This window comes from Paramormyrops kingsleyae, chromosome 3 (genome assembly GCF_048594095.1).
Source record: "Paramormyrops kingsleyae isolate MSU_618 chromosome 3, PKINGS_0.4, whole genome shotgun sequence".
NCBI classification, from domain to species: domain Eukaryota; kingdom Metazoa; phylum Chordata; class Actinopteri; order Osteoglossiformes; family Mormyridae; genus Paramormyrops; species Paramormyrops kingsleyae.
The window spans coordinates 14797053-14821353 of NC_132799.1; the positions used below are offsets into that span (position 1 = coordinate 14797053).

The 24301-nt window shown below is 45.5% G+C and overlaps 1 protein-coding gene across 1 annotated transcript in view; it reads left to right on the forward strand.

Annotated features, from left to right (window-relative positions):
* The window catches only part of wdr11 (WD repeat domain 11), a 45853-nt gene extending 29890 nt beyond the window's left edge, over positions 1–15963 (forward strand). The window contains exons 23-29 of the mRNA XM_072709701.1: positions 684–867; positions 3125–3220; positions 5182–5347; positions 5866–5963; positions 8134–8279; positions 8633–8712; positions 12870–15963. Coding sequence (XP_072565802.1) covers positions 684–867; positions 3125–3220; positions 5182–5347; positions 5866–5963; positions 8134–8279; positions 8633–8712; positions 12870–13063 — 964 coding nt within the window. The 3' untranslated portion in view covers positions 13064–15963. The remainder of the gene's footprint in view (positions 1–683; positions 868–3124; positions 3221–5181; positions 5348–5865; positions 5964–8133; positions 8280–8632; positions 8713–12869) is intronic.
* The last annotated feature ends 8338 nt before the right edge of the window (positions 15964–24301 follow it).

Consider the following 24301-nt stretch of genomic DNA (forward strand, 5'->3'; position numbering starts at 1 on the left):
GATGGCTCTTCCAGCAAACCTGGAGTTGAGGATATTGACCCCTGAGGGCTTCTTAATGGTCTTTTCCAAAAAGTTGATGGACAATAAACTTCTAAAACCAGATCTGCAGCCATATGTCTGTCTTTGAACTGAAGGTCTTATCCATGGCAACGCATAATAGCAAGAGTGTGAATGGAGGATTGTTTAGGAGGAGAGTATAATTATTGTGGTCATTCTTGAAGGCTGTCTTGCCTCACAATTTAGCATGCACTTTATCACCACAAAATAGTTTTTCCAGAGGTGTCATAAGAAAATATCTCCCCTGCTACCATCGATGTCTTTCTAATCACTGGAGCTGTATATTAGCCCCTGTCACAGGTGATTTTACCAGGGGTGCAATTGCACCCCCTACTGGTCAGATGAAAATGCTATTTGAACATATTAAGTTTAATAAAATGAAATTATATTGTAAAGTTATACTAGCAAATGTGGATTGTGTCAGTTACAACAATGTGTCATAATAATTTATTGTAAATGTTTTTACTGTTTATTTATTATTTATTTATTATTTATTTTCATGAACCCCTGGTGGAAAAGCTTAGAGACATCTATGGCTCCTGTGTGGAGCAGCATGTCACCATATGGTTTGGTGTCCTCAGAGGGCCTATGGTTAACACATTGCAGTCTGTCCCGGGACACCTTAGGTTATTTGGGGATGAATCGGACCTGCAGTTCTGGACGGTGGCGTCCCACTACCTGCAGACCTTCTCCCAAGAGCGGCAGGCGGGTGTCGCGGCCAGCGACGGCCAGGCTGAGAGCCCCCAGGGGGCGCCGGTGAGCCATCTGGAGATCTGTCAGGACACGCTGTGCGAGAGCGCCTACTTCCAGGTGAGGCGCAGCGGGGTCTCCGGCCTCCTGCTGAGGATGCTTCCCGGCGCATATCGCTCTCCATCACTCTCTCTTTCTCCCTCCCTCTGTCTGCCAAGGAGATCTCAGGTGTCAGGGCAAAAGCATGATTCCCAAAGGTATAGTGCGTCTCTGAACTGCGGAGACCGACACGGCAAGCTAAGCTTTCAGCTCTGGCATTCTCTCTGTAGAGCCTCAGAAAGGCTTTGACTCGAAGCCCAGCTTTACAACAAAGTTGGCTTAAGGAAAAGGCGGTGATGTCTCTCTGGAAGCAGTAAAGAGTCCGTTCCCATATTGCGCGTATAAGGACAGCTTAAAAAAAAAAATAAAAAATCAAATGCTTTAGTTTATTAAACAACAGAAATGGATAGAACTGAGAATGTGACAGCTGGTTAACCCATTCCTAGGTCAAGGACTTAAACTTTGGTCACACTTCTTGACTTGTAGCTGTCATCACACTTTGTCACCTGCTTCATTAGTACCTGTGTTTTCCCCATGCCTTTGAGCACAGAGAGGAGAACCATTTTATTTATCTTGTGGGCTTTAGCCTTGGGTCAGACCCATTCATCACGCGTCGCGAAGGGCAATGGAGCAGGGTGCTTACACTGTGTGAATGGATGGCGCTTATCTCAGCCTCGGTCATTGATCTAAAGGGCCGGGGGGGGGGGGGTGATTTAAATGCAGGCATCGATCTTTCTGTCGCAGTGATGTTGGTTAGTGAATTGAGGGGGCCGCCACGAGATGGAGAGATCCTGCATTGTTTAGTTACTAGGCCAACGCAGAGAGCGATTATTAGGGGTGAAGGTGAGGGTCTGGGGTTAGATCTTGATTTGTTTAGCGTCTTCAGTTATATCGTTTTGCCCCGTAATGTTTCTTGCCAGCTTCAGCGGTTAAGCCTCTTTAGATAGTGGATTTAAAGTCCTGGGTAGCATCTACTCCCACCTCGCAGCGAGGCGATACATCTCAGTTGTACGAGTAACGTTTTAGCTGCAATAAGTGGGTTTCGATCGTGTCGTCCCAGATAACAGGATTTTGAAGGCTTTTTGTATGGCTGACTTGCGATTGTCAGGTCGCTTCCTGAATGCTGGTGACTTTTCTGAGAAGCTATTAGGCTAGGAACGATGTCCATTAAAAAAAAGCATCTGTTTGTAATGCAGAAGCTAAAGGCTTGCTTGAGCGGTTGTGATTTTAGTTTTAAATTATCCACAGGTAGGAACAAAAGCTTTGTTTTGTGTGACAAAGCCTGTGTTCTGTAAAACGCATTGTGTGCACTTCATCAGTATGGTAGCTGGCCATGAATATTTAGCGTCCAATCAGAAGACAGTAACAGTAATTCAAATTGTCATAAAGCAAGACCCTTCATTAATGTGGAGAGATGGCCTGGGCCTCCTACCAAAACATCCATGAAATAACATAAATTCAGTATTACATCCATATCCACACCAACTATGATGATCCCATCAGTCAAACGCAAATGTAATATGGGAAAAATCAGTGGTTTGAATGGGCTTGATCTGAATTGACATTCAGCATTGTCCTTATTTTGGATTTCTGGAGAAAAGCTGTTATTTGTTCTGATAGTCAACATCATATCCCCAGTGTCCTATGATTACGGTTCAAAACACCCAGACTTTTAGATGACAAATCCTAGTGTCGCCCTACATGCAGCTCATGCAGAATATCTTCTGAACATTTGACGTTTCATTCCAGACACCACCAGAGACCGACACTTTTAGAGTACTCACACTACCGTAACTTGACTTGTATAAACTCCAGCCCATAGTAAAGGAAAGAGATCTGATAAAATGGAACGGAAATGGAATTTAATGCTGAAATGGCATTTTTGAAATGTCCGAGAAGCTATTCAGCAAAAGGCTGGGCCAGCGTTTTATCCCGTCATGTACGGCGTGTGGAACTGAGAACTTTGCTTCAGGAACCATGAGCCGGTGCAGTCGCTTCTATCTTGTTGATTACATTTGAGGAAACTTCAGTCTGGCTCATCCCATTTTTCTCCGAATGTGGTAGATGAGCGGTAGATTTTCTTCAGTCAGTTCTCCTTGAATTGGCACCCGCAGAGTCCACAATGGTCTAATTCACTGTATAGCCAGTGCGTGATGGAGTCCTGATGTGGAATGAGAACAACCGAACCAGGCATACGCTGGGAATTTATATGGGTTGATTAGTGAGAAACACCATACACCCTTCATCTGAATCACCAGGTGACTCTCTTCTCTGATAGAGGTTTCAGTTGGAACGAGTGCACCTCCAGGAGCTGAAGAGGTCTAGCTATGAACACACGAAGAAATGTGCCGACCAGCTTCTCCTGCTGGGACAGGTGAGTCACTGCGGCCCTGCACACACACCGTGCCACAGTTGGGTGGCCAGCTGCCACCTGCAGGTGCCTCTCACCAGGTGGATGTTGGTGCCGCAAGCTGCCGTCGGCACCGTGTGGCTTCTCTCCCACTCAATATCGCCGCCCTGTTGGCACCATGGTTACGGAGTTTGCACAGCTTGATCGGACAGAAAGTAGGAAGTTAAAAAGTAAACCTCAGACTGAAACGCTGACTCATTCCACTGGAATGCACTTCTCAAGGTCAATTTGGGTTACTTTAATTGGCTAGATCTGTAGATTACAGAAGCTACCGGCACCATTTTGTAAAATATTTGTTAGGTTGGAGAGTTTCAGGAGTGTTTCTGAATGCAGGTCAGGGAGTGCCCAGTTTCTCACTCCTGCTCTTTGGGGATTTCTGTTAAGTCCTGCCAATTCCACCCAGCAGCAAACATCTCTGCCCATAATTTCAGGGCACGATGGCCTTTGCGAATGGTTGTATAATGGCAGAAAGACCCTATTAGTCTCCCGGGAACGGCAGATTTCTGTGACGCTCTCTGCTATTCATCACAGATGTCTCGACTTGCCAACCCGGGAACTCAGAATGGTCCTAATAAAATCCGACGTGTCACGAATCCCAACGGAAACATCATAAAAGCCTTTCAGTCATTAAGAATTTGTCACTTATAATTTAGTAGAATCTCTCTCTCGTGCTGTATCAGGGATATTTCAGTCTTTTGTTCTTTCAGGTTTTGCATTTTTAAAGCTTTTGTGAAATTAGAGGCTGGCTAAAACATATAATAGGACCCCCCCCCAGCACCATTAATAAAAAAAATTCCCCAATGCACCTGTGTGGATAGGAAACTAATTGCCATTTTGATTTCCAATATATATAAAAACAAGAAGCCATGACCCATGTGAAGGTGACAAAGCGTATTGTGCTTGTCCGTATCGTATCCATGAGCGATGCTCTGTTGCTGGCGCTTAGGGGAGTGTGAATTGGTGCCCTGACCTCATCTGACCGGCGTGGTAATTACAGCAATAAAGCTGTGGTACAAATGAAAGGGAGAGAAAGGGAGGCCGGCAGAGTGATAGCAAGACGGATGAAGGACTACAGAGAGCATGAACTAAGAGGCGCTCTGCCTCGCATCGTAAAATTGAAATGGATGAGTGTCTGAAACAAAGCGAAAATGGGCGCGTTTCTCAGTCCATCAGGAAGCACCCAGCGGCCCTGCAGCGTCGTGTAACGTTGGGGGTATCGGCCTTCCTCTTGGGGTCGGCCAAGGAAATAACCAGTTTAATGGCTGCCTGTCATTACATCTAATCAAAGCTCCATCCCTCTCATTTTATTCATTATTCCTGCTCAGACTCTAATCTTGAAGCCCGATGTTGTGCCTTTTATGGTATTACCGCGGGATGTGGCAAGCGGGGCTGAATCGCTGCTACAGAGGCCTGCTATAATTGTGGTGTTGTTAGGAACCTCAATTACAATAATGAGGATGTATCTGCAAGGCGGTATCCCGGGGAGGTAAAGGAGATAGGGAGTCAGACGCAGGGAGCAGCAGGAGGTGGAGGAGGAGGAGCAGGGAGAGGAGCACGCTGTGGCTCTGGATCTGCTTCAGCTACCTCCGCCCTGTGCAGAGCAACAGAATCGCAGAGCTGCTGGGGCTACATCTCATTTACTTGCAAGGCTATTGTGGCACCGCAGTAAACTTGGTTGGGCCTTTTATCATTTTTATTTTGTGTTCATATTCATGCATTGCTATTTACCGACCGTAACTAGGGAAATAGTCAGGCTACGGTAAAACAAACAGTTTCCTCCAATGGATTCCCCCCCTTCAGTGCTTCTGTATTAAACATAAATATTTTTTAAGAAATCAGACATGTCTGAATGCAGACCATCCTTACGCTTCCTGACATCTGGTGTAGTTTGCTCGCCTAAGCCCCGCCCCTTTCCCCCTCCCCAGACGGACCGGGCGGTGCAGCTGCTCCTGGAGACGAGTGCAGACAACCCTAGCTACTACTGCGACTCTCTGAAGGCCTGTCTGGTGACCACCATCACCTCTTCAGGCCCTTCACAAAGCACCATCAAGCTGGTGGCCACCAACATGATCGCCAATGGAAAGCTGGCAGGTACCAACCCCAGTTTACTGCGGAATCTGTTCCCGGGGCCCCCTGTACCCCAGATAGAGAAGCATATAGATAGCATTATGCTCCATTACTTTCCTAGTATTAGTTCGGTCGTGGTTTCAAATAAATTGTATCATGTAATTCATCCAAAAGATTCAGAGATTGCGGCTCTCTGTGGGTCATGGTAATGCGCCAATGCATGTCCCGTAGAGTATCTGTGCATTGCAACCATGCCAGTTTTCTTGCAATCAGTAATAAACCCCATTATTTTCAGTAGGGCAGTGCATATATCTGCACAGCCAATTGTGTTGCCGCTAACATCAGAAAAACAGTTGGCAAATGCCAACTTGTCATACAGAGAGGTCTGTATGTCAAACACAGCCTCAAAGATAACGGGCTGGCCAGTGTGGCACAGAGCACCGGAGGAGCCTTTCTGAAAGTGTGCCCCACTGCCTGCTGCTAATTACTGCTCCGTTTCATGTTTTCCCTTTACTGTTTCATACTCTCTCTTCCTCCTTCAGAAGGTGTGCAACTGCTGTGCCTAATAGACAAGGCGGCCGACGCCTGCCGCTACTTACAGACATATGGGGAGTGGAATCGTGCTGCCTGGCTGGCCAAGGTATGATGAAGTATGATGGGGTTAGGGCTAGGGTATGATGGCTTTAGGGTATGGTAGGGTTAGGGCTAGGGTATGATGGCTTTAGGGTATGGTAGGGTTAGGGCTAGGGTATGATGGCTTTAGGGTATGGTAGGGTTAGGGCTAGGGTATGATGGCTTTAGGGTATGGTAGGGTTAGGGCTAGGGTATGATGGCTTTAGGGTATGGTAGGGTTAAGGCTATGGTATGATGGCTTTTGGGTATGGTAGGGTTAGGGCTAGGGTATGATGGCTTTAGGGTATGGTAGGGTTAGGGCTAGGGTATGATGGCTTTAGGGTATGGTAGGGTCAGGGCTAGGGTATGATGGCTTTAGGGTATGGTAGGGTCAGGGCTAGGGTATGATGGCTTTAGGGTATGGTAGGGTCAGGGCTAGGGTATGATGACTTTAGGGTATGGTAGGGTTAGGGCTAGGGTATGATGACTTTAGGGTATGGTAGGGTTAGGGCTAGGGTATGATGGCTTTAGGGTATGGTAGGGTTAGGGCTAGGGTATGATGGCTTTAGGGTATGGTAGGGTTAGGGCTAGGGTATGATGGCTTTAGGGTATGGTAGGGTCAGGGCTAGGGTATGATGGCTTTAGGGTATGGTAGGGTCAGGGCTAGGGTATGATGGCTTTAGGGTATGGTAGGGTTAGGGCTAGGGTATGATGACTTTAGGGTATGGTAGGGTTAGGGCTAGGGTATGATGGCTTTAGGGTATGGTAGGGTCAGGGCTAGGGTATGATGGCTTTAGGGTATGGTAGGGTTAGGGCTAGGGTATGATGGCTTTAGTGTATGGTAGGGTTAGGGCTAGGGTATGATGGCTTTAGGGTATGGTAGGGTTAGGGCTAGGGTATGATGGCTTTAGGGTATGGTAGGGTTAGGGCTAGGGTATGATGGCTTTAGGGTATGGTAGGGTTAGGGCTAGGGTATGATGGCTTTAGGGTATGGTAGGGTTAGGGCTAGGGTATGATGACTTTAGGGTATGGTAGGGTTAGGGCTAGGGTATGATGGCTTTAGGGTATGGTAGGGTTAGGGCTAGGGTATGATGACTTTAGGGTATGGTAGGGTTAGGGCTAGGGTATGATGGCTTTAGGTTTAGGGCTAGGGTATGATGGCTTTAGGGTATGGTAGGGTTAGGGCTAGGGTATGATGGCTTTAGGGTATGGTAGGGTCAGGGCTATGGTATGATGGCTTTAGGGTATGGTAGGGTTAGGGCTAGGGTATGATGGCTTTAGGGTATGATAGGGTTAGGGCTAGGGTATGATGGCTTTAGGGTATGGTAGGGTTAGGGCTAGGGTATGGTTAGTGCAAGTTTATAGGCCAAGGAAATTGTCCCCAGGAGCGGGAATTAATCAGGAAGTTCACCGCAGAGCAGCTGGAGAGCCAAAGGGGGAAGGACAGCATCCAGAACAGCAGCAATTCACAAAACCATCATAGTAATTATGTGACGTAATGGTCTCGCTGGTAGCTAGTCTACTTATGACAGGATTTATAGATCCCACTGTCTGCCTGTAGCTACATGACCTAGGCATTAGCTAAAAGAATTCAGTTGCCTAGCAACAGCTTTTTATTCATCCTTCCCCAGGTTTCTGTTTGTGAATTGTTTAAAATATCAATTCTCAATATTCTTTTAAATAAATGGTAACTCCTACCTGACATTTCTAACAACCTTTAGCTGTGAATCCATTTGCAATTTACTTAGCCCTGTGGGATCCTAATTGCCTAAAGACAAGCAGGGAACAGTGGTCCAACATGAAGGTCATATTACAGTATTTGAAGAGAAAACATGCTGTTTTATAAAGTAATCTTGTTGACAAAGGTCGTTTCACAGCAAACTATTGCTGTCCTGTTACTGGCTTTCAGTATCTGTCATCAGCAGTAAGACTGGTGATCACTTCACCTGCTTGGAGTCTAATGGTGGCTGTGTGTCTGGTACGTCAGCAGTGGACAGCCCCTGTCTGTCTCAGACGCGTGGGGCAGCGGGTTGAGCACCAGTTAAGAACCGACAACCCAAAAGTCGCTCATTTTAAATCCAGGAGGAATCCTACTCCAGCAGACTGCAGAAAGTTTCGTAAGCTGTATATTTGTGAGAAATTGAAGTTTCAGCTGGGCATCTCTCCTCAATGGCGTCTCTGTGGACATGCGTCTGCAGGTACGCCTGAACCCCTCCGAGGCCTCCGACGTGTTAAAGCGCTGGGTGGAGCATCTCTGCTCCCCTCAGGTGAACCAGAAGTCCAAAGCCATCCTAGTGCTCCTCTCCCTGGGCTGTTTCCACAAAGTTGGCGAGATGCTCCACAGGTAAGCCCCCCCCTACCCAGCCCACCCCCCTTCGGCCTCCATTCCCAGATAAGCTGCATTTGCCTCATTTGCATAGAAATGACAGCGGGGACCAGCTGGGCCGGGCTGTGTAATCTGAAAGCGTATCGATCCAGTCTCGTCTGAGCCCGCGGACCTCTGGGCCTCCCCGAGTGCCATGAATGCTGATGGCGGGCCTCAAGTGAAATGTGTAGAAGTGTTCCTGAATTAGGTTCTCCTTGAAGATGGGGGTGAACAGACTCGTGGGAAAAGGTGGGCGTGTGGGGACAAAGAAAAAGCTGCTGGTTGACTTATTGCAGTGTTACGTTACTCGTCTCTGCATTGCACCCCCGCAGCATGAGGTACTTCGACCGCGCAGCTCTGTTCATCGAGGCCTGTTTGAAGTACGGCGTCATGGAGGCCAATGACGGCACCAATATCCTTTCTGAAACCCAGCCTTCGAGGCTGTGATCCGCAGGATGGCTTTTGACCATCTTCTTTGGATTGTTCTTCGGTTTTTCCATGGGACACGGAGCATAAGGTGATAGTTACGGAATTCCCAGAATTCCCAGTATCTGGTGTTGAGCTCACAGCAGGCGTGTGACGTGTCCTCAGTCGGTTTGGGCCTAATGGGCCGGACATCCACAAGGATTCCTGCCTGCTTTCATGCTCTACAAGCTTTCCTGCCATTCCTCTCTGTTCACTGAAGTTGTACTGAATGCTTTCATAATATACTGTGATCTGTAACACAGATCCAGTGGATTCTACATATAAACTTTTATTTACGTGTAACCAAAAAAATCTTTGGTTATAAGGTTATAAAGTTTCAAGGGCCTCTTGTTTTACCTGAGCCTGCTCACCTAGAGGGTTGGGCTGAGCAAAGAATCGAAATAACTACTGCAGACACTGGAGATCATGAAGATGTAAGAGAGCAGTCGTCCTCCCTAGTTCTTAAGAAAATACTGTCTCAGTGAGGGTGACATTTCTATTACTACTGTCAGTTCAACTTTGCTATTTCACCTGGTAAGACAGATAGACACTAATCTCCTTTCCCAGGTAGACCGACTCAGCACCTCTCCCCCTCTCCCTGGCCTGTCTCTCTCAGGCATCGACACACATAGCTCCCTTTTTATTATGGAACGCTGGAGGATGCATTCTGATCATATCATATTAGCTTTTATCCTATCAGTAGATATCTTCTGAATCGCCTCGCCCTTGGCTTAAAATGTCGGCCATGTAGAGCGTGGCGATAATTTCCTCGCCGGCACTGAGTCGTCGGGGGCTTCCGCTGAGGCGTGTCCACAGATCCGTATGACCCCTGCCGCATGAGTGACGCTGCTATTCAGCAGAATCGACCAACAGGAAAGTAATCAGGCTCCTCCCTTTGATACCCAGACATTGGACCTCAGTTCAGTTGGCTACAGAGAGCAGCTGCACCACAGAGTGGGCTAATGGTGTAGTAGTTTGGATTTACACACAGTCACTGTTTTCACTGCCCAGTGGATGGCGCCGCTGCCAGGGTTGCGCTTTGTAGCTTGGGTTTCTCTCCAATCCACAAAGACAGTCCTCCATCCACCTACAATGCCCATGACCCACATACATGGGACACTCTCACGTATGAGCAGTTGGAAGATGGATTGTGTTCCTCTCACAGATTGTCCCCTTTGTACACAGAGGATGGTTAATTAATCAGTATAAAGATCAATCGACCATGTGCTGGTTACTCGTTATTCCTTAGACGTTTATTTTAATGGACCAAACCGGGGGGTGGGGTGGGGGGTTGCATTATGGCATAGAAAACATTCAAACCTGCATCCAACATCATAAGTAATTATCCATCCATCCATCTATTCATCCCACTTACCCAGATCAGGAGTGCTTTCTAGTTCTGCTTTATTTATTGATTGGCTTAAAGCTTGCTTGAGTATAACAGCCTGAAATTGCCTAAAAGTGAACATAAATGGCCCATATAGATTACTCATAGAGCTGTCCTTTATTAAGGAATACATTTTCTGGTTTTAATTCAACAAACAACTCCAGTCTATAATTGATTCTAGTTTAAAAGCCCAGGATTGAATTCACTAAACTGACAATTTACATTTTGTTCTCTTGCTGGTCAAATGTATTAGCACTTTAAAACTTACATTTTACTAAAAAAAAAAAAAACTACCAGAGCTGAGTGCTATATATTTGATGTACCTTACAAGATAAGAACACTTGTGTGATCCATGTGTCCATCTTCCAGCCGTTTGTCCAGTACAGGGTCAGGGCTGGTATGCTGACCGCTCTGGGCAGCTTAGTGGACAGGTCAGGAGAACACCGTGAATCACAGGTCATCCGCATGGTCAGGAGAACACCGTGAATCACAGGTCAGACGCATGGTCAGGAGAACACCGTGAATCACAGGTCAGACGCATGGTCAGGAGAACACCATGAATCACAGGTCAGACGCATGGTCAGGAGAACACCGTCAATAACAGGTCAGGCGCATGGTCAGGAGAACACCGTCAATCACAGGTCAGACGCATGGTCAGGAGAACACCGTCAATCACAGGTCAGACGCATGGTCAGGAGAACACCGTCAATAACAGGTCAGGCGCATGGTCAGGAGAACACCGCGCAACATAGGTCAGACGCATGGTCAGGAGAACACCGTGAATCACAGGTCAGACGCATGGTCAGGAGAACACCGTGAATCACAGGTCAGACGCATGGTCAGGAGAACACCGTGAATCACAGGTCAGACGCATGGTCAGGAGAACACCGTGAATCACAGGTCAGACGCATGGTCAGGAGAACATCGTGAATCACAGGTCAGACGCATGGTCAGGAGAACACCGTGAATCACAGGTCAGGCGCATGGTCAGGAGAACACTGTGAATCACAGGCCAGGCGCATGGTCAGGAGAACACCGTCAATCACAGGTCAGGCGCATGGTCAGGAGAACACCGTCAATCACAGGTCAGGCGCATGGTCAGGAGAACACCGTCAATCACAGGTCAGGCGCATGGTCAGGAGAACACCGTGAATCACAGGTCAGGCGCATGGTCAGGAGAACACCGTGAATCACAGGTCAGACGCATGGTCAGGAGAACACCGTGAATCACAGGTCAGACGCATGGTCAGGAGAACACCGTGAATCACAGGTCAGACGCATGGTCAGGAGAACATCGTGAATCACAGGTCAGACGCATGGTCAGGAGAACACCGTGAATCACAGGTCAGGCGCATGGTCAGGAGAACACCGTGAATCACAGGCCAGGCGCATGGTCAGGAGAACACCGTCAATCACAGGTCAGGCGCATGGTCAGGAGAACACCGTCAATCACAGGTCAGGCGCATGGTCAGGAGAACACCGTCAATCACAGGTCAGGCGCATGGTCAGGAGAACACCGTGAATCACAGGTCAGGCGCATGGTCAGGAGAACACCGTGAATCACAGGTCAGACGCATGGTCAGGAGAACACCGTGAATCACAGGTCAGACGCATGGTCAGGAGAACACCGTCAATCAAAGGTCATCCGCATGGTCAGGAGAACACCGTGAATCACAGGTCAGACACAAGGTCAGGAGAACACCGTCAATCGCAGGTCAGACGCATGGTCAGGAGAACACCGTCAATCAAAGGTCATCCGCATGGTCAGGAGAACACCGTGAATCACAGGTCAGACACAAGGTCAGGAGAACACCATCAATCGCAGGTCAGACGCATGGTCAGGAGAACACCGTCAATCGCAGGTCAGGCGCATAGTCAGGAGAACACCGTGAATCGCAGGTCAGGCACATGGTCAGGAGAACACCGTGAATCACAGGTCAGACGCATGGTCAGGAGAACACCGTGAATCACAGGTCAGACGCATGGTCAGGAGAACACCGTGAATCACAGGTCAGACGCATGGTCAGGAGAACACCGTGAATCACAGGTTAGACGCATGGTCAGGAGAACACCGTGAATCACAGGTCAGGCGCATGGTCAGGAGAACACCGTGAATCACAGGTCAGACGCATGGTCAGGAGAACACAGTCAATCACAGGTCAGGCGCATGCACACACACTATGAGTAGTTTAGAGTCTTTGGATTTCAGCGAGAAACTGGAGTGTCTGGATGAAAACCCACTCAACATAGGCAGAAAATGTACATGCAGCACAGGGGGAACATGCCTGCTCATATATGGTTAAACAGTTTTTGAAGTGTGTGTGTGTGTGTGTGTGTGTGTAAAACATCATGAATGTTGCATTTATCATTCCTTTTATTGCATTTTGGTTGACAGCTACTTCAAATCCTATTGGCCCTAAAAAATAATAATAAAGCTTCAGATTCTGAGATGTACGTGTCACCAGAGATGGATGTGTCTGATTAAAGCATCTGCTTCAGCAGATGGGCTGAACGTGAATAGGTGTTTTTAAGAATGGATGGATGTGGATGTCACGCAGCCCTACACCCCAGTCGCTTTGCATTTTCTATTAACCCTTTAAAGGGAAGTTCACTGGAATGAAGCTCAGCCAGAGATGGTACTGACTGGGTCTCTGCATGAATGCCCTGATAGAGGATCTGTGTGGCTCTGCTTGTCTTCCTTGACCCGCCGTTCGCACATAAGCTGATTGGTTCAGCCTTCGCCGACTACGCCAGGCTGCTGCGCACCTTGGGCCTGAGGGAGGGGGCTGCACTGTGGGCCTCGCGAGCTGGTGGTGCCGGCGAGGAGCTCCTGGAGGAGCTCTTCCAGCCTGGGGACGAGGCAGATGGGGGCCTGGAAGAAGCGGAGGGGGTCCTGGAATCCCCCAAGTAAAAAAAAATAATGGTGACAATAGACTTGGGGGGTACAGCTTGGGTGGGCCAGTGGGTCATTGTAGGTTCAGGATGGGTGGTGGTCACCTGATTAATATGTATGCAGGAAGGGTTTTTTATTTCATTTTTTATGATTGCAGTCTATTTCAACCTTACATTCCACTCCCTTTAGTTCCCAGTTCCTTTCTCTACCTCACTTCCTGTCCCACTTCCTGTCTATGGACCTCCCCAAAACAAACCGGCATCATATTCTGTACTCACTTTTCCTTTAGGTAGAAAAGTAACTGGATAGATCCAGGCTAAAGATGAAGTGCATTCCATACCTCCGTGTGCATTGCGTCTGTATCGGTGTTGGCTCTGCCTGATGTTTGTTGCACTTTAATAGGTCTTTTTCCCTGATTATTCAATCGGCTTGTGCCATGCCACTGTGAGTACACTAGAGGGCACTCTTCCGGGTGTGTACACTGTGTCATAGGCCAGTAGGCAGAGAGAGTTATGGGAAATGCCAACACGCATGCATGCATGCAGTCAGTCAGTCATATGTAAGGTTTCCAGGGCTAGTGATATCAAAACGGTAGTTTTGTACTTGATATAATAGTTTAAACCTATAAAATTCTCTCACTGCTCTAGCTCACTACTCAGTAGTATTGTACTTAAATTGACTACCCATAAATGATGCAGAAATTTATGCTTTAAATTCTCTTGCCTTTCTAACAGAACAGAAATGTTGGAGTTCATTTTTAAATTAATGACTGAATGTGCTAGGTTTGCTGGTGTAAAGCCAAATAGCTCAGCCCATGGGACGATTACCTTAAAAGGCCCATTTCCAAGTAAAAGGGCCGGTTTAGGATGTGTTCTCATTGAGTGTCATAGACTCAGGTGTGTCAGCCTTTGGTCTGACTCTTTAGGATGTTAGAAACGGGTGTCGAAAATCTGCTTCACTTCATCTCCACTGTAACCACATTCCCATTTGAAACAGAAATCTCTGCTCAGTATCCCTCTAATAATAAACAGAAATCAAATTGCATTATAAAGCATTTCCCCCACGTTCCCATTTTTTTGTGGATGGATTTTATACGCAATTGCGCCCTCTAGTGAAACTCATAACAGATTGCAGAGGCATTGCAGACAGGTTATTATATCCTGTATATTGGTTATGTACATTTCATGGAAAAAAAAAGCGAACGTGTTACATTAGTAGAAAAAAGAGCAGTTATTACCTTCAGAGCCACTTTGCCTGAATAAAGAACATGTCTGATCTTGAGAAGACATGAAAGGAGGCTGTAGTCTGTAATGGGTCTGATGTTTACTTGGTTTCCCTAATGGGTAATTGGTGCATACCGAGGGGAAGGTCTTTGAACTGCTCTGGACTCAAACCCTTCTCTCTTTGTGAGTAAAACTCAAAATCCCTCCCCATAACTCCTGCTTTCCTTGCTTTGAATCTCTTCAAAGATGTTTAAAAATAAGTATTTGAATAATGTATAAAAACTGCTTTTGTAAATACCACATCTTTGGAGATTTTACCATAGGTACAGTCTGCCGTAACCACCGCCCCCCCCCCCCCCAGAAGACCCAAAAGACGTGGAGCTATTAGTGATGAGAACATACAGACCAGAATAGAAGTTGTTTTGCTGACATCCTGCTCCTTTGGGTGGGTATCAGATCTGTAAGATTAGGCGTTATTTCCTCTTTTTTTTCCCCCATTTGCGCCTCGCTGCTCCAGTTTCCGCCCAGTAGCGCACACTAGTGAGAACAGGGCATTTGATATGGCCTCTGAATGAATATTGGGGAGGGCATTTCAAGTATTTGAACCCTGCAGCAGAGGGATTAACAGAACTGTGGAGTAAAGTATTGAAGAGTGAGTGAAGAATCACAAGCTTGCCTGCTTCCTAAAGAGGGCGTTCAGCGCGGTGTGGGACAAATGGACACCCTGCCGTGATTGGCCCAGGCCACCGAGGCTTCACCTCCTTTGGGTGAAATGTTTGTGGATGCTCGTGTTGGATGACATGTGGCCAGTCTGAGCCATATCTCAGCAGACTTGATTTATTTCTGTTTTGGCAGTAAAATCCTGTCCAAATTTCTCTGCTGTTTCTTCTTGCATTTGTTTTTCACCCGAGTTGTTACTTTTAATTAATTTGCCTTTTTTATTCACCTGTTTATTGTTTTTGGCAGTGGAAGAAAAAGCGATAAGTAGGCAAATTTGATAATAAAAAATTTGATATATAATGTGACCCAAAGTCTTTCGAAAGGACCCACACTATTTAATATTTCAGATGACGAATAATTTCAAATACCAATGTAATACTTCATGTTAAGGGCCAGTTTTTGTGTTGGCATGAGATTCTCTAGCTGAAATTTGAAATTACATATGATTGCTGATATTGTGAGTCATTGGTAATTAGCAGGTGGATCAAAGTTACTATGTTCTGCTTTTATTTAAGTTACAATTTCTAACCTGTTACCCACTGCAGCATCTGTACATTGCCCTGTGATTCGTGCGTGCACAGTCAGGTGGTATTCTGCATGTCAGCGTTATTTTGTACATTAGGTATCGTAATCTACACACTTCTCAGATGCTGAGTCCTGGTGTTTCTTGTTGACCTCCCTTATTTCCCAAGGATATTCGCTTCAAATACATTTATAAATCTGTGTAAAATCATTGTTTGAATAACTGCTGTTATATGTTTTCATGATTGTGATTCATTTTTGGATTAATTGAAATACAGTATATGAATGTTATGACTATCTCACTTGTTCAGTTATTGTATCAAATGAAGTACTTTTGCCTGATTTCCTTTCGAATATGTTCATTGAATTTTCAGTTTGAACTGTATGTCTGTGGTAGAAAACTTGTATAAAGCTTTATGTATATACAATGAGAAATAAAATACTTTGAAATGGTGTCTTCATTTTCATTTGATGCCGTCTGTTTGCATTGTCTGCTAAATTCATTTCAGGGAGTCTTGTTCTCACAGTGACCACTAGGTGGAACTCTAGTATTAAAATCCAGGGGATTCAGGCTAAGTTAACTTGGTTTCAATAAACAAATAAAACTGCATATAGCTTTTGATGAAAATGCATCAAGCCAAGAAGTGGCAATTCAATAGTGTAGTAGTTCTCAATTGGTTAAGCCTCAGGTCCCACATTATTCCTCCATCATTTTGCAGTTAAATTACAACCCTTTATTTGATTGCATTTGTTTGTTTGTTTCACCAAAATGAGAGGGAATGGGGGGGTCCTGGCAGTAAAAGATTTCCGGGACGACATTGCACATCATTTGTGACTACTAAAGGCTTGATGTTACAAAGTTTTTCTAATTTCTATTTTTTTTTTTTTAACCTTAACCCGATGAAAATGATTCCTTGACCCACTTTAAGGTCGCAACCACTTTTTGGGTTGGGTTGAAAACCCTGATTTAGTGCACACGCAGTAACAATGACAGTCTATATTACTACTGTTATAGCGAGTTGCATTACTACAAAACAACCAGGGACTGAGAAATGTGGTATTGGAAGTTTGGAGCTTTGGATATTTCATCATTCTGCCTTAATTTGTTTTTCTTTGTTACTCAAACACACTAACATGAACGGCTTGTACCTTGCTCCAGAACCACGGCTGCGTGTCTGGTTTTTTTTTGCAGAAAATAAGAACACACCGATGCTGTATATTCGATCAAAAGCTATGGTGTTTCTATTGATTTTATTTGCATTTTAGAAGTATGGCATTAATTGAAGAGCGTAACAAGATGCCACAGAGTGGGGAATTTAAAGGAAACAGAAACATTTGCTAGTAACAGTATACAGGGGAGAAGCATGGAGGTCATACTCTGAACCTCAGACATCAGCCTGGACTCCTGTCAATCAGAAGGATGAGGGCTGTCGCTCAGCTCTGTTTAAGATTTTAGGCACTTGAAGCCCCCCCACTTCCTAACGATGCTTCTGCCAAACACCCCCCCACCCCCCATGTGTTCCCACCTCTTCTCAGCCTGTACTGTTCTCGATGTGCTGGTTCACTTTGTTTCCCCCCCCAACACTGATGAAAAATAATAAAATTACCATCACAGAAGCCTGATGGTTGGCTCACCTTGCCGCTTTACCTCTGACAATCAGCAATACCCTTTTTCCCCACTTAAAAAATACACCCCCCCCCCCCCCCCTTCATTTTTCATTCGTTCCTTTCTCTCACTCTGGAGATTGGACACAAACAAAACACAGAACAAAAAACAGCAGAAAAAACAGCTTAAAACAAAAGGCCTTTCAGCAAACAAACGGTTTCGTTGTGCAAGACGTTTTAATGAATGAATTCCGGAGTAAGGCCCGTCTGTTAGACCTGCGTGGTTAGTATGCAGGGCCAACAATGCCACTGTGAATGCTGTCGTCCTTTGAGGTGTCCTTTCTCTCCTCATTTTTCCTCTCCTCACAAGATGATCTCGGTTGTTCCTGTTCTAAATGGTCTCCCCACACCGTATTTTTTTGAATGTTTAAATCATGGTCACTGGATCTCATCCCAGAAAACTTCTGCCTGAGAAAAGCTAAAATGCCAAGCCAGCTCTTGTCCCACCCCCCCCCTGCAGTTTTGAATGGTGTTGGTGCTTTTTTTTTTATATTTATGTCTCGCACGGTTTCCTGGGAAACTCTAGTTCCGGTGCCCAGGGGCGAGCTGAAGAACTGCCCCGTGCTACCCCACCATCCGCATCACGGCACATTTACCGCCCTATAAGAAGGAGAAAATCCCTTTTGGCTCAGCCTGCACCCCTTAACTTAATCTTCCTCCTTAGAAAAACGTCTTTCAGTTCATAATTTGTTCATTATCCCATGTAATTGAACATAAAAGGAGTGAAAACAGGAGGAGAAACAACCCTATTTTAATATTGTTTAAAATGCCAGGGACGCCTGAATGTATGGTGACGCCCAGCTGGGACTCTGGCCCTGGAGGTGCCCGCTTTGGGCTTTGCTCCCCAGCTCGCCTGTGATTCTTCTCCCCCCTGCTTTGGGATCCTGAGCGTCTTCCTTCCACCTCAGGCATGAGAGACCAGCTTGAGCGGGATGCCTGCTCCATGTTTGTCTTTCTCTGCTTATTAGAATCTTTTACTAAGGATCAGAAAAACCTATACAGCTGCTCGCCAGGTTACTATGTTCAATGAATTACACGAGATATTCAACACCTTATTATAAAATAGGCTTTGTTTTAATGATTTTGCCCAACTGCGGGCTAATGTAAGTGTTCTAAGCATGTTTGAGGTAGTTTGATGTGTACTATATTAAACTGCATTGTCACCTTAAGATATTATGTCTTATGGTAGGTTTATCAGAACGTAACCCAATTTTAACCCATAACCTAAGGACCGGCTGTATATGGCATCAGTTTCTTATGGTTCCTGTATGGAACTACATCACTTTAATCCAGCTAAGTAAATTAATGATTGCTTGCTATATTTCACTTGGGAAAACATCTGCTTATTTAGTATCTGTTTTGACAATCCCCATTTATCATTACATAAGTTTAACTGTTGTGACCATAAGTATTTTAAGGTGTTTAATGTCTTCCCGATATTTGATCCCAGTATTATCGGTATTTGCTTTACAGTTAATGTTTACTAAAGGTCTGGTACCCGGTCCCGCCTCTTTTAGGTGTAAGAGGTATCCCATTCGCTGGAGCAGGTGCTTCGTGCGTATCCGATTGGAGAGTGGAGCAAGTCAATCTAACCCATCTATCTGACAGTGCTGTTGTGGTCAGGGCAGTGGACCCGCTATACCTGAGAACTGTGGGATCTGATCCTTAGTGAGATCATAGACCACAGGACCACATGCTTTCCTCAACCTCCTCCAAGAAGCATCCAGCTACCAGGTTTTAAACTGAGACATTCTGAACACCATATTTGGCCTAGAACTTTAAAAGGATTTAAAAGGACATTGACCAAGTAATTTGATTTAATTGTACTATGGAGAGTTTATTTTGTCTCACTTTGATTACCCCCCAGCCCCTGGAAAGGGGGGCTGCTCCTACTAATTTCTGGATACTGACTGAAATCTCTGACACTCCATAAAAATCTTCTCCAACCCTGGCAGGTCTCTACTTGAGCTTCTCCATTTTGTTCTCTTCCTCGTCTTTCTTTATCTTTGTTATCCTTTTCTCCACCCCCCCATCCCCACCCCAGCTCTGGCCACTGAAACCATTCCGTCACCCATGTCCACCAGAAGCATACTTCATATGGCCGGTCATTCTATTTATTTTACTTATTTGTACACAACGCTGCTTATTATCGTCTTTAGTTACACCTCCACTGTTATTTTTGTTGCACTCCTTCATCGCAATCATTGTAAACTCTTGTGCAAGTTTTTCATGCCAAGAGCCAAGTAGTATGTCAAATGATTTGATTTGCTTCATCTGCCGGTATGAGGGCGGTGGTCATGGTACAAGGCTATGGAGAAAGGAGGCGGAGGTTTGCTGGGGTGCCGGCGAACTCCACGTCAGTCTGTCACTATGACGTCTCGCGGCTGAGATTATCGAGTGGAACTGGCTAATAACGTGCCAGCAGCTCTGCATATCTCCCACCAAGCTGGCTGCTCTCCGGAATGACAGATGAACTAAATATTATGTAATTAATAGAAACTGATAATAATGTGATATTTTCAAACTTTCCTCCCCCAGTTTTCCTCCCCCCCTCTGGTTCCTTTATAATTTGGTCATATGCTGATAGATCAATCTGTCACTTGAATTGCATTTGTCACGGTCTGCTTTTAGGACAAATCGTATTGCAGAAACTTTCCACAGAAAATAAATTATGGAATATAAATGTCAAAATCCTTTTTTTTTGACAAAAAACAGCGATTTCTTACTCTGGTTATTTGTTCACATTGTGTTCATTCACCAATTTCAAACAAAATAATCTTACTGTCCTGGATGGTGCTTTTATGTTTTTTTCCAAGTACTTTGTCATGTCTGAGACAATTGAGGCCTGTTTATTCCCTTGTGCTTGTTTATTTTATGCTTTGGATGCTGTGTAAACATAGTGAAGCTTCTGGAAGATGTCCATTGGATGATAGAGGCCGTGGGTATTTGACCCACCCATTTAATCATCCCAGCAATTTACCAAGACAAAGGTGATGAGACATACAGACTCTCAGCCCCCCGCCCCGACAAGCACCTTGCAGCCACTGCCCCCCCCCCCCCCTTCTTAATTAGTGATATAATTGCTTGGATTATGTTGTCTCTACTTTTTGTTGCTATTTGATTGTGAGCTGCAGTGAAACACCTCCATATGTGATGCAGTTTAGATGGAAGTCATACTGCTGGCCAGATTGCGGCGTAGCCTAACCGCAGATCGGCGTGCCTGAGGAGGAGAAGGACGCAGGGCCAAGAGGGGAGTCAAAGGGGAGGGGGCGTGTTTTCACCGCATTTACATGACCCTTATTATGGGTTCTGGGAAGACCTGCAGTGTTCATAATCTTTGAAGACTCAAGCCATTAAAGAAGGGCTTCTGCGACTTTCCTGTCTACAAACTCTCAATGCAGCTATCAATGAAGGCGTTGTGCCACGAGACGTCGGTGTGCCGCTTCTGCCCGCGCCCGGCTGGCTGTAGTCGACACACGGGTCCCGTGAGCGGCGCATGTGGGGGGAAAGGAAGAGGCGGCATGTGTGCGGACGTGTGTCTTACCTGGGGGGACATGCAAGCTTTAACGTGTCTGGAAAATAGTTATGAATACTGTGTGTGTCTCTGAGGAATAGAGGGGCGTGTTTGTGTGAGAAAGAAGTTATGCACGTAGGGCAAAGCGAACATGCCTATGCGAGATGGGAAAGACGATTAGGCATTTAGTTATCGTGCAGGATTTAGGGGTGGAGTCTTATGGGGAATCAGTGCTTTTGAAGCATGGTGATGTGCTCTGGGATTAGATGCTGACCGAACCACCTCTGCCGCCTTCACGCTGAGTAGAAGGAGCATCTCTGAGAAGGCACAGATATAGGTGATGTTCAGGTTCAAGAGGGCTCAGAAAATTGTTTCCACTCAACAGGCTGTGTTTGGATCGATTCGTGCCTATCAGTCTTCGTGTCCGGAGACTGAAAGGCACACCCATAAATGCTCTCAAAATGGAGGTAGGCTGTGAAACAGGTCAAACAGATATTTGATTTGAAAGAAGAGATCAAAATGTTTGGGTGAAAGAGTACCCTATAGAGTGGTCTGGAGTAGACAGTGAAAACGTCTGTAACTCAAGCAGTGATGTAGGCATTCTGTGTGAGTGGAACTGAAGCTCAATAGCCATGCAGGAAAAATGGGCGCCCAGAAGATCGATCAGTGGTTTGTGCTCACACAACCTCCAAGCCTGCAAGACAATAAGCGGATAGCGATCCAGCGACCATGCCACTTTCAGCTTGAGCAATCCTGTTGTAATTACCCATGGCACCCCTGCTTCTCATTTGTAATACACCATTCCCCCCTCCCTAATTGACAACAGATGCACTGCGAGGCACTGCTGAAGCTCAGGGTTTGAAGCAAGTACCTGATACTTGCAGATACCCTGGCATTTGCCAGTAGCCCAGTCCCTGAGTGCCGGCTTTAAACATCTCCTCCCATGTTTGTTGTCACTTACTGCCCCACACCATCGCCAGGCCAAAACAGTATGTACGTGCGTGTGTGTGTTTGTGCTCGCATGTAAACACAACACAGAAGGTTCCCATTAAAAGCACACAAGTGAATTAATTCCAGACGAAATTGGGAACACAATAGAGGAACAAAGTGGACAAAGAACAAAACAAGCGCCTTCAGTTAGACCACCAGTCTGCTGCTGGTTACACATGTATCAGTGAGGATCCTGTTGTGAGCCAAAGAGACCCTCTTTTGATGGCATCCCTTCGGGGGACACCTTAGAGAAGAGACGAAGGCAAAAGCTCTTCAGGTTTGTAGACATAAATCCTTGCCACTTAATGCTCTGATGAAATGTATGATCTGGAATCTAGCTGAGCATTGTCATTTTTTGGAAAACACCTAACTTGTTATTTTCCATGACGCTCTCCCCTGCGCCGAGGATTGGTTTGGTACTCCATGTGAGTAAATCACTTGATTCCCGAGGAAAAACTCTTTATCTCCAAATTCTGTTTGGCTTCGTCTCTGGCAGATGTTTTCGACATAGACCCTGAGGCAGCTGTCAACATAAAGGATTAAATGTCATAATTACTATTTTGCCAGTGAATAATGGAATACATTACAGAATATTACAAATCATCCTGGTGATTATGATCTGCATGGGAAATAAAGGGATGGTGAATTCAATAAAGAGATTTTTTACGAGTAGATGTGGGCTAAGTTTTTAACGAGTGCAATATTACTTGGAACAGCACCACAAAAAAAGAAATTTGAATGTTAGTATTCTCTTTTACCCACATTTTGTTATGCCTAAGTCACACGTGTGTGTGTGTGTGTGTGTGTGTGAGTGTGTGTGTGTGTGTGTGTGTGTGTGTGTGTGTGTGTGTGTACACGTGTCTATATATATTTTGTAAGGGTGGTTCATTTCGGTTGCCGAGATTCTACATTTAGCAGACCGGCATAGCTGAGCATAGATTAGGTGTCTTTCATACAACATAACCATAGCAAACCATGTTACAACAATAATGAGAATATTGCTGCAATAACCTTTCAATCATACTCCTTAATACAACATTAAAATGGCAATCTGTCCTGTGCCACAAGAACCCTATGATTATGAGAGTAATGAACACTGACTCTCACAGTCATAGTCACAGTCACAGTTGCCATCTCTCGCTTGCAATTATCCCAATTGCAGCTGTGCCCCCCTTCACAGGACGCTGTTTTCATTAGAGCTGCGATTCGCAGAGGCCCCAAGCGCAAAAGCAGTCATTGGTGTGTGTGTGGGGGGGGCAGGAACTGAGGTGGAATTGAGCCGAAAGAGAGAGAGAGACAGGGATTGCCGCTAAGGGCCCGTCCTGGAGTCCCCGGGGTTTGAAGGGGGACGGGGACCATGGGCACCCCGTCATGCCCACGCTGGCTTGCAGCTATACGGCCCATAAAAGGACATAAATTGATGTATTAAATAACTACACAGCTGTGAGGCACCTCTATAATCCACATTAATACATGTAATGCACCATCTCGTATTTGCTTTTACTTTAATTACATGCAGTGTACTCTGCTGCTGTGATATATAGAAATTGAAATGCATGCCTCATACACAGATGTAAAGTCAGCACTGATGGTCTTATGCTGTATTCCATGTGTCAGGGTTAAAAAGTACAGGTGAAAATGTTTATGCAGTAAAAAGACACTTATTATGGTGTTCCACAATACATGTGGCTTTATTTTATCCTCACATTCACACCATGTTTGTGTCCCAGAGATTTATGTGCAGAATGCATGGTGATGATGATGATTGATGATGATGATTATTATTATTATTATTATTATTATTATTATAGGCAGGGACTGAAGGTTTTTTTATACTTAATACTATAAATAGTAGCTACAATAATCCCAAAACTAGGAAATCAAACTAGGGCCAAGGACATTTTTTCACAGAAAAATATTTACAATAATAGGATGAAACTATAATAGGACAGAATTGTTATTTATAACTCTGTGCTAGCTGTGAGTTGATAGCCTGAACAGAAGGGCTGGGATGGGTTAAAATAACAGATTCTGCCTGGATTTTGTCCCACAAAATTAGTTTTTAATTAACTGTAATGGGCACAGTTGACAGTAGGGGGCAGTAGAAGTCTGGATATGAGATGATCTGGAGAATGGACTCCCAGTCTGGACTTGTTCAGCGCTCGCAATTTCAGCTCCCAGAAATTTTTCAGTGAACTTCTTTCATCCTGCTTGGTGCTGCGAGGGATCCAAGGCCGATGGCTGCCTATGGAGTAGGTGACTAATACTGGCGTTTTGATCTTAGCATCTGGTGGCCTGCATATGTGCATCTCTGAGCAAGAAGCTGGGCCAACTGGGGAGCCACCAGCGATTTAAAATGCTGTGATTCAGCAAATACTTACATAACATGTAACATTGATGGTACATTTTCATCTGTGGCTGCAGAGGCCTTAGTGCTGGGCAGAGTAACGGTCCCCTGCAACATGTGTGTCAATCACTTCCAAACTCGAATGGATGTGGGGAATGACTGAGGTTTCTTGCCGCAAGACTTAATGCAGGTCATTTGTGGGTCAGGTTAAGAATGTAGAGGAGATTTCTGCATATGGGTCTTTGGCAGCATCTGGCGATGGCTGATTGGAGGAC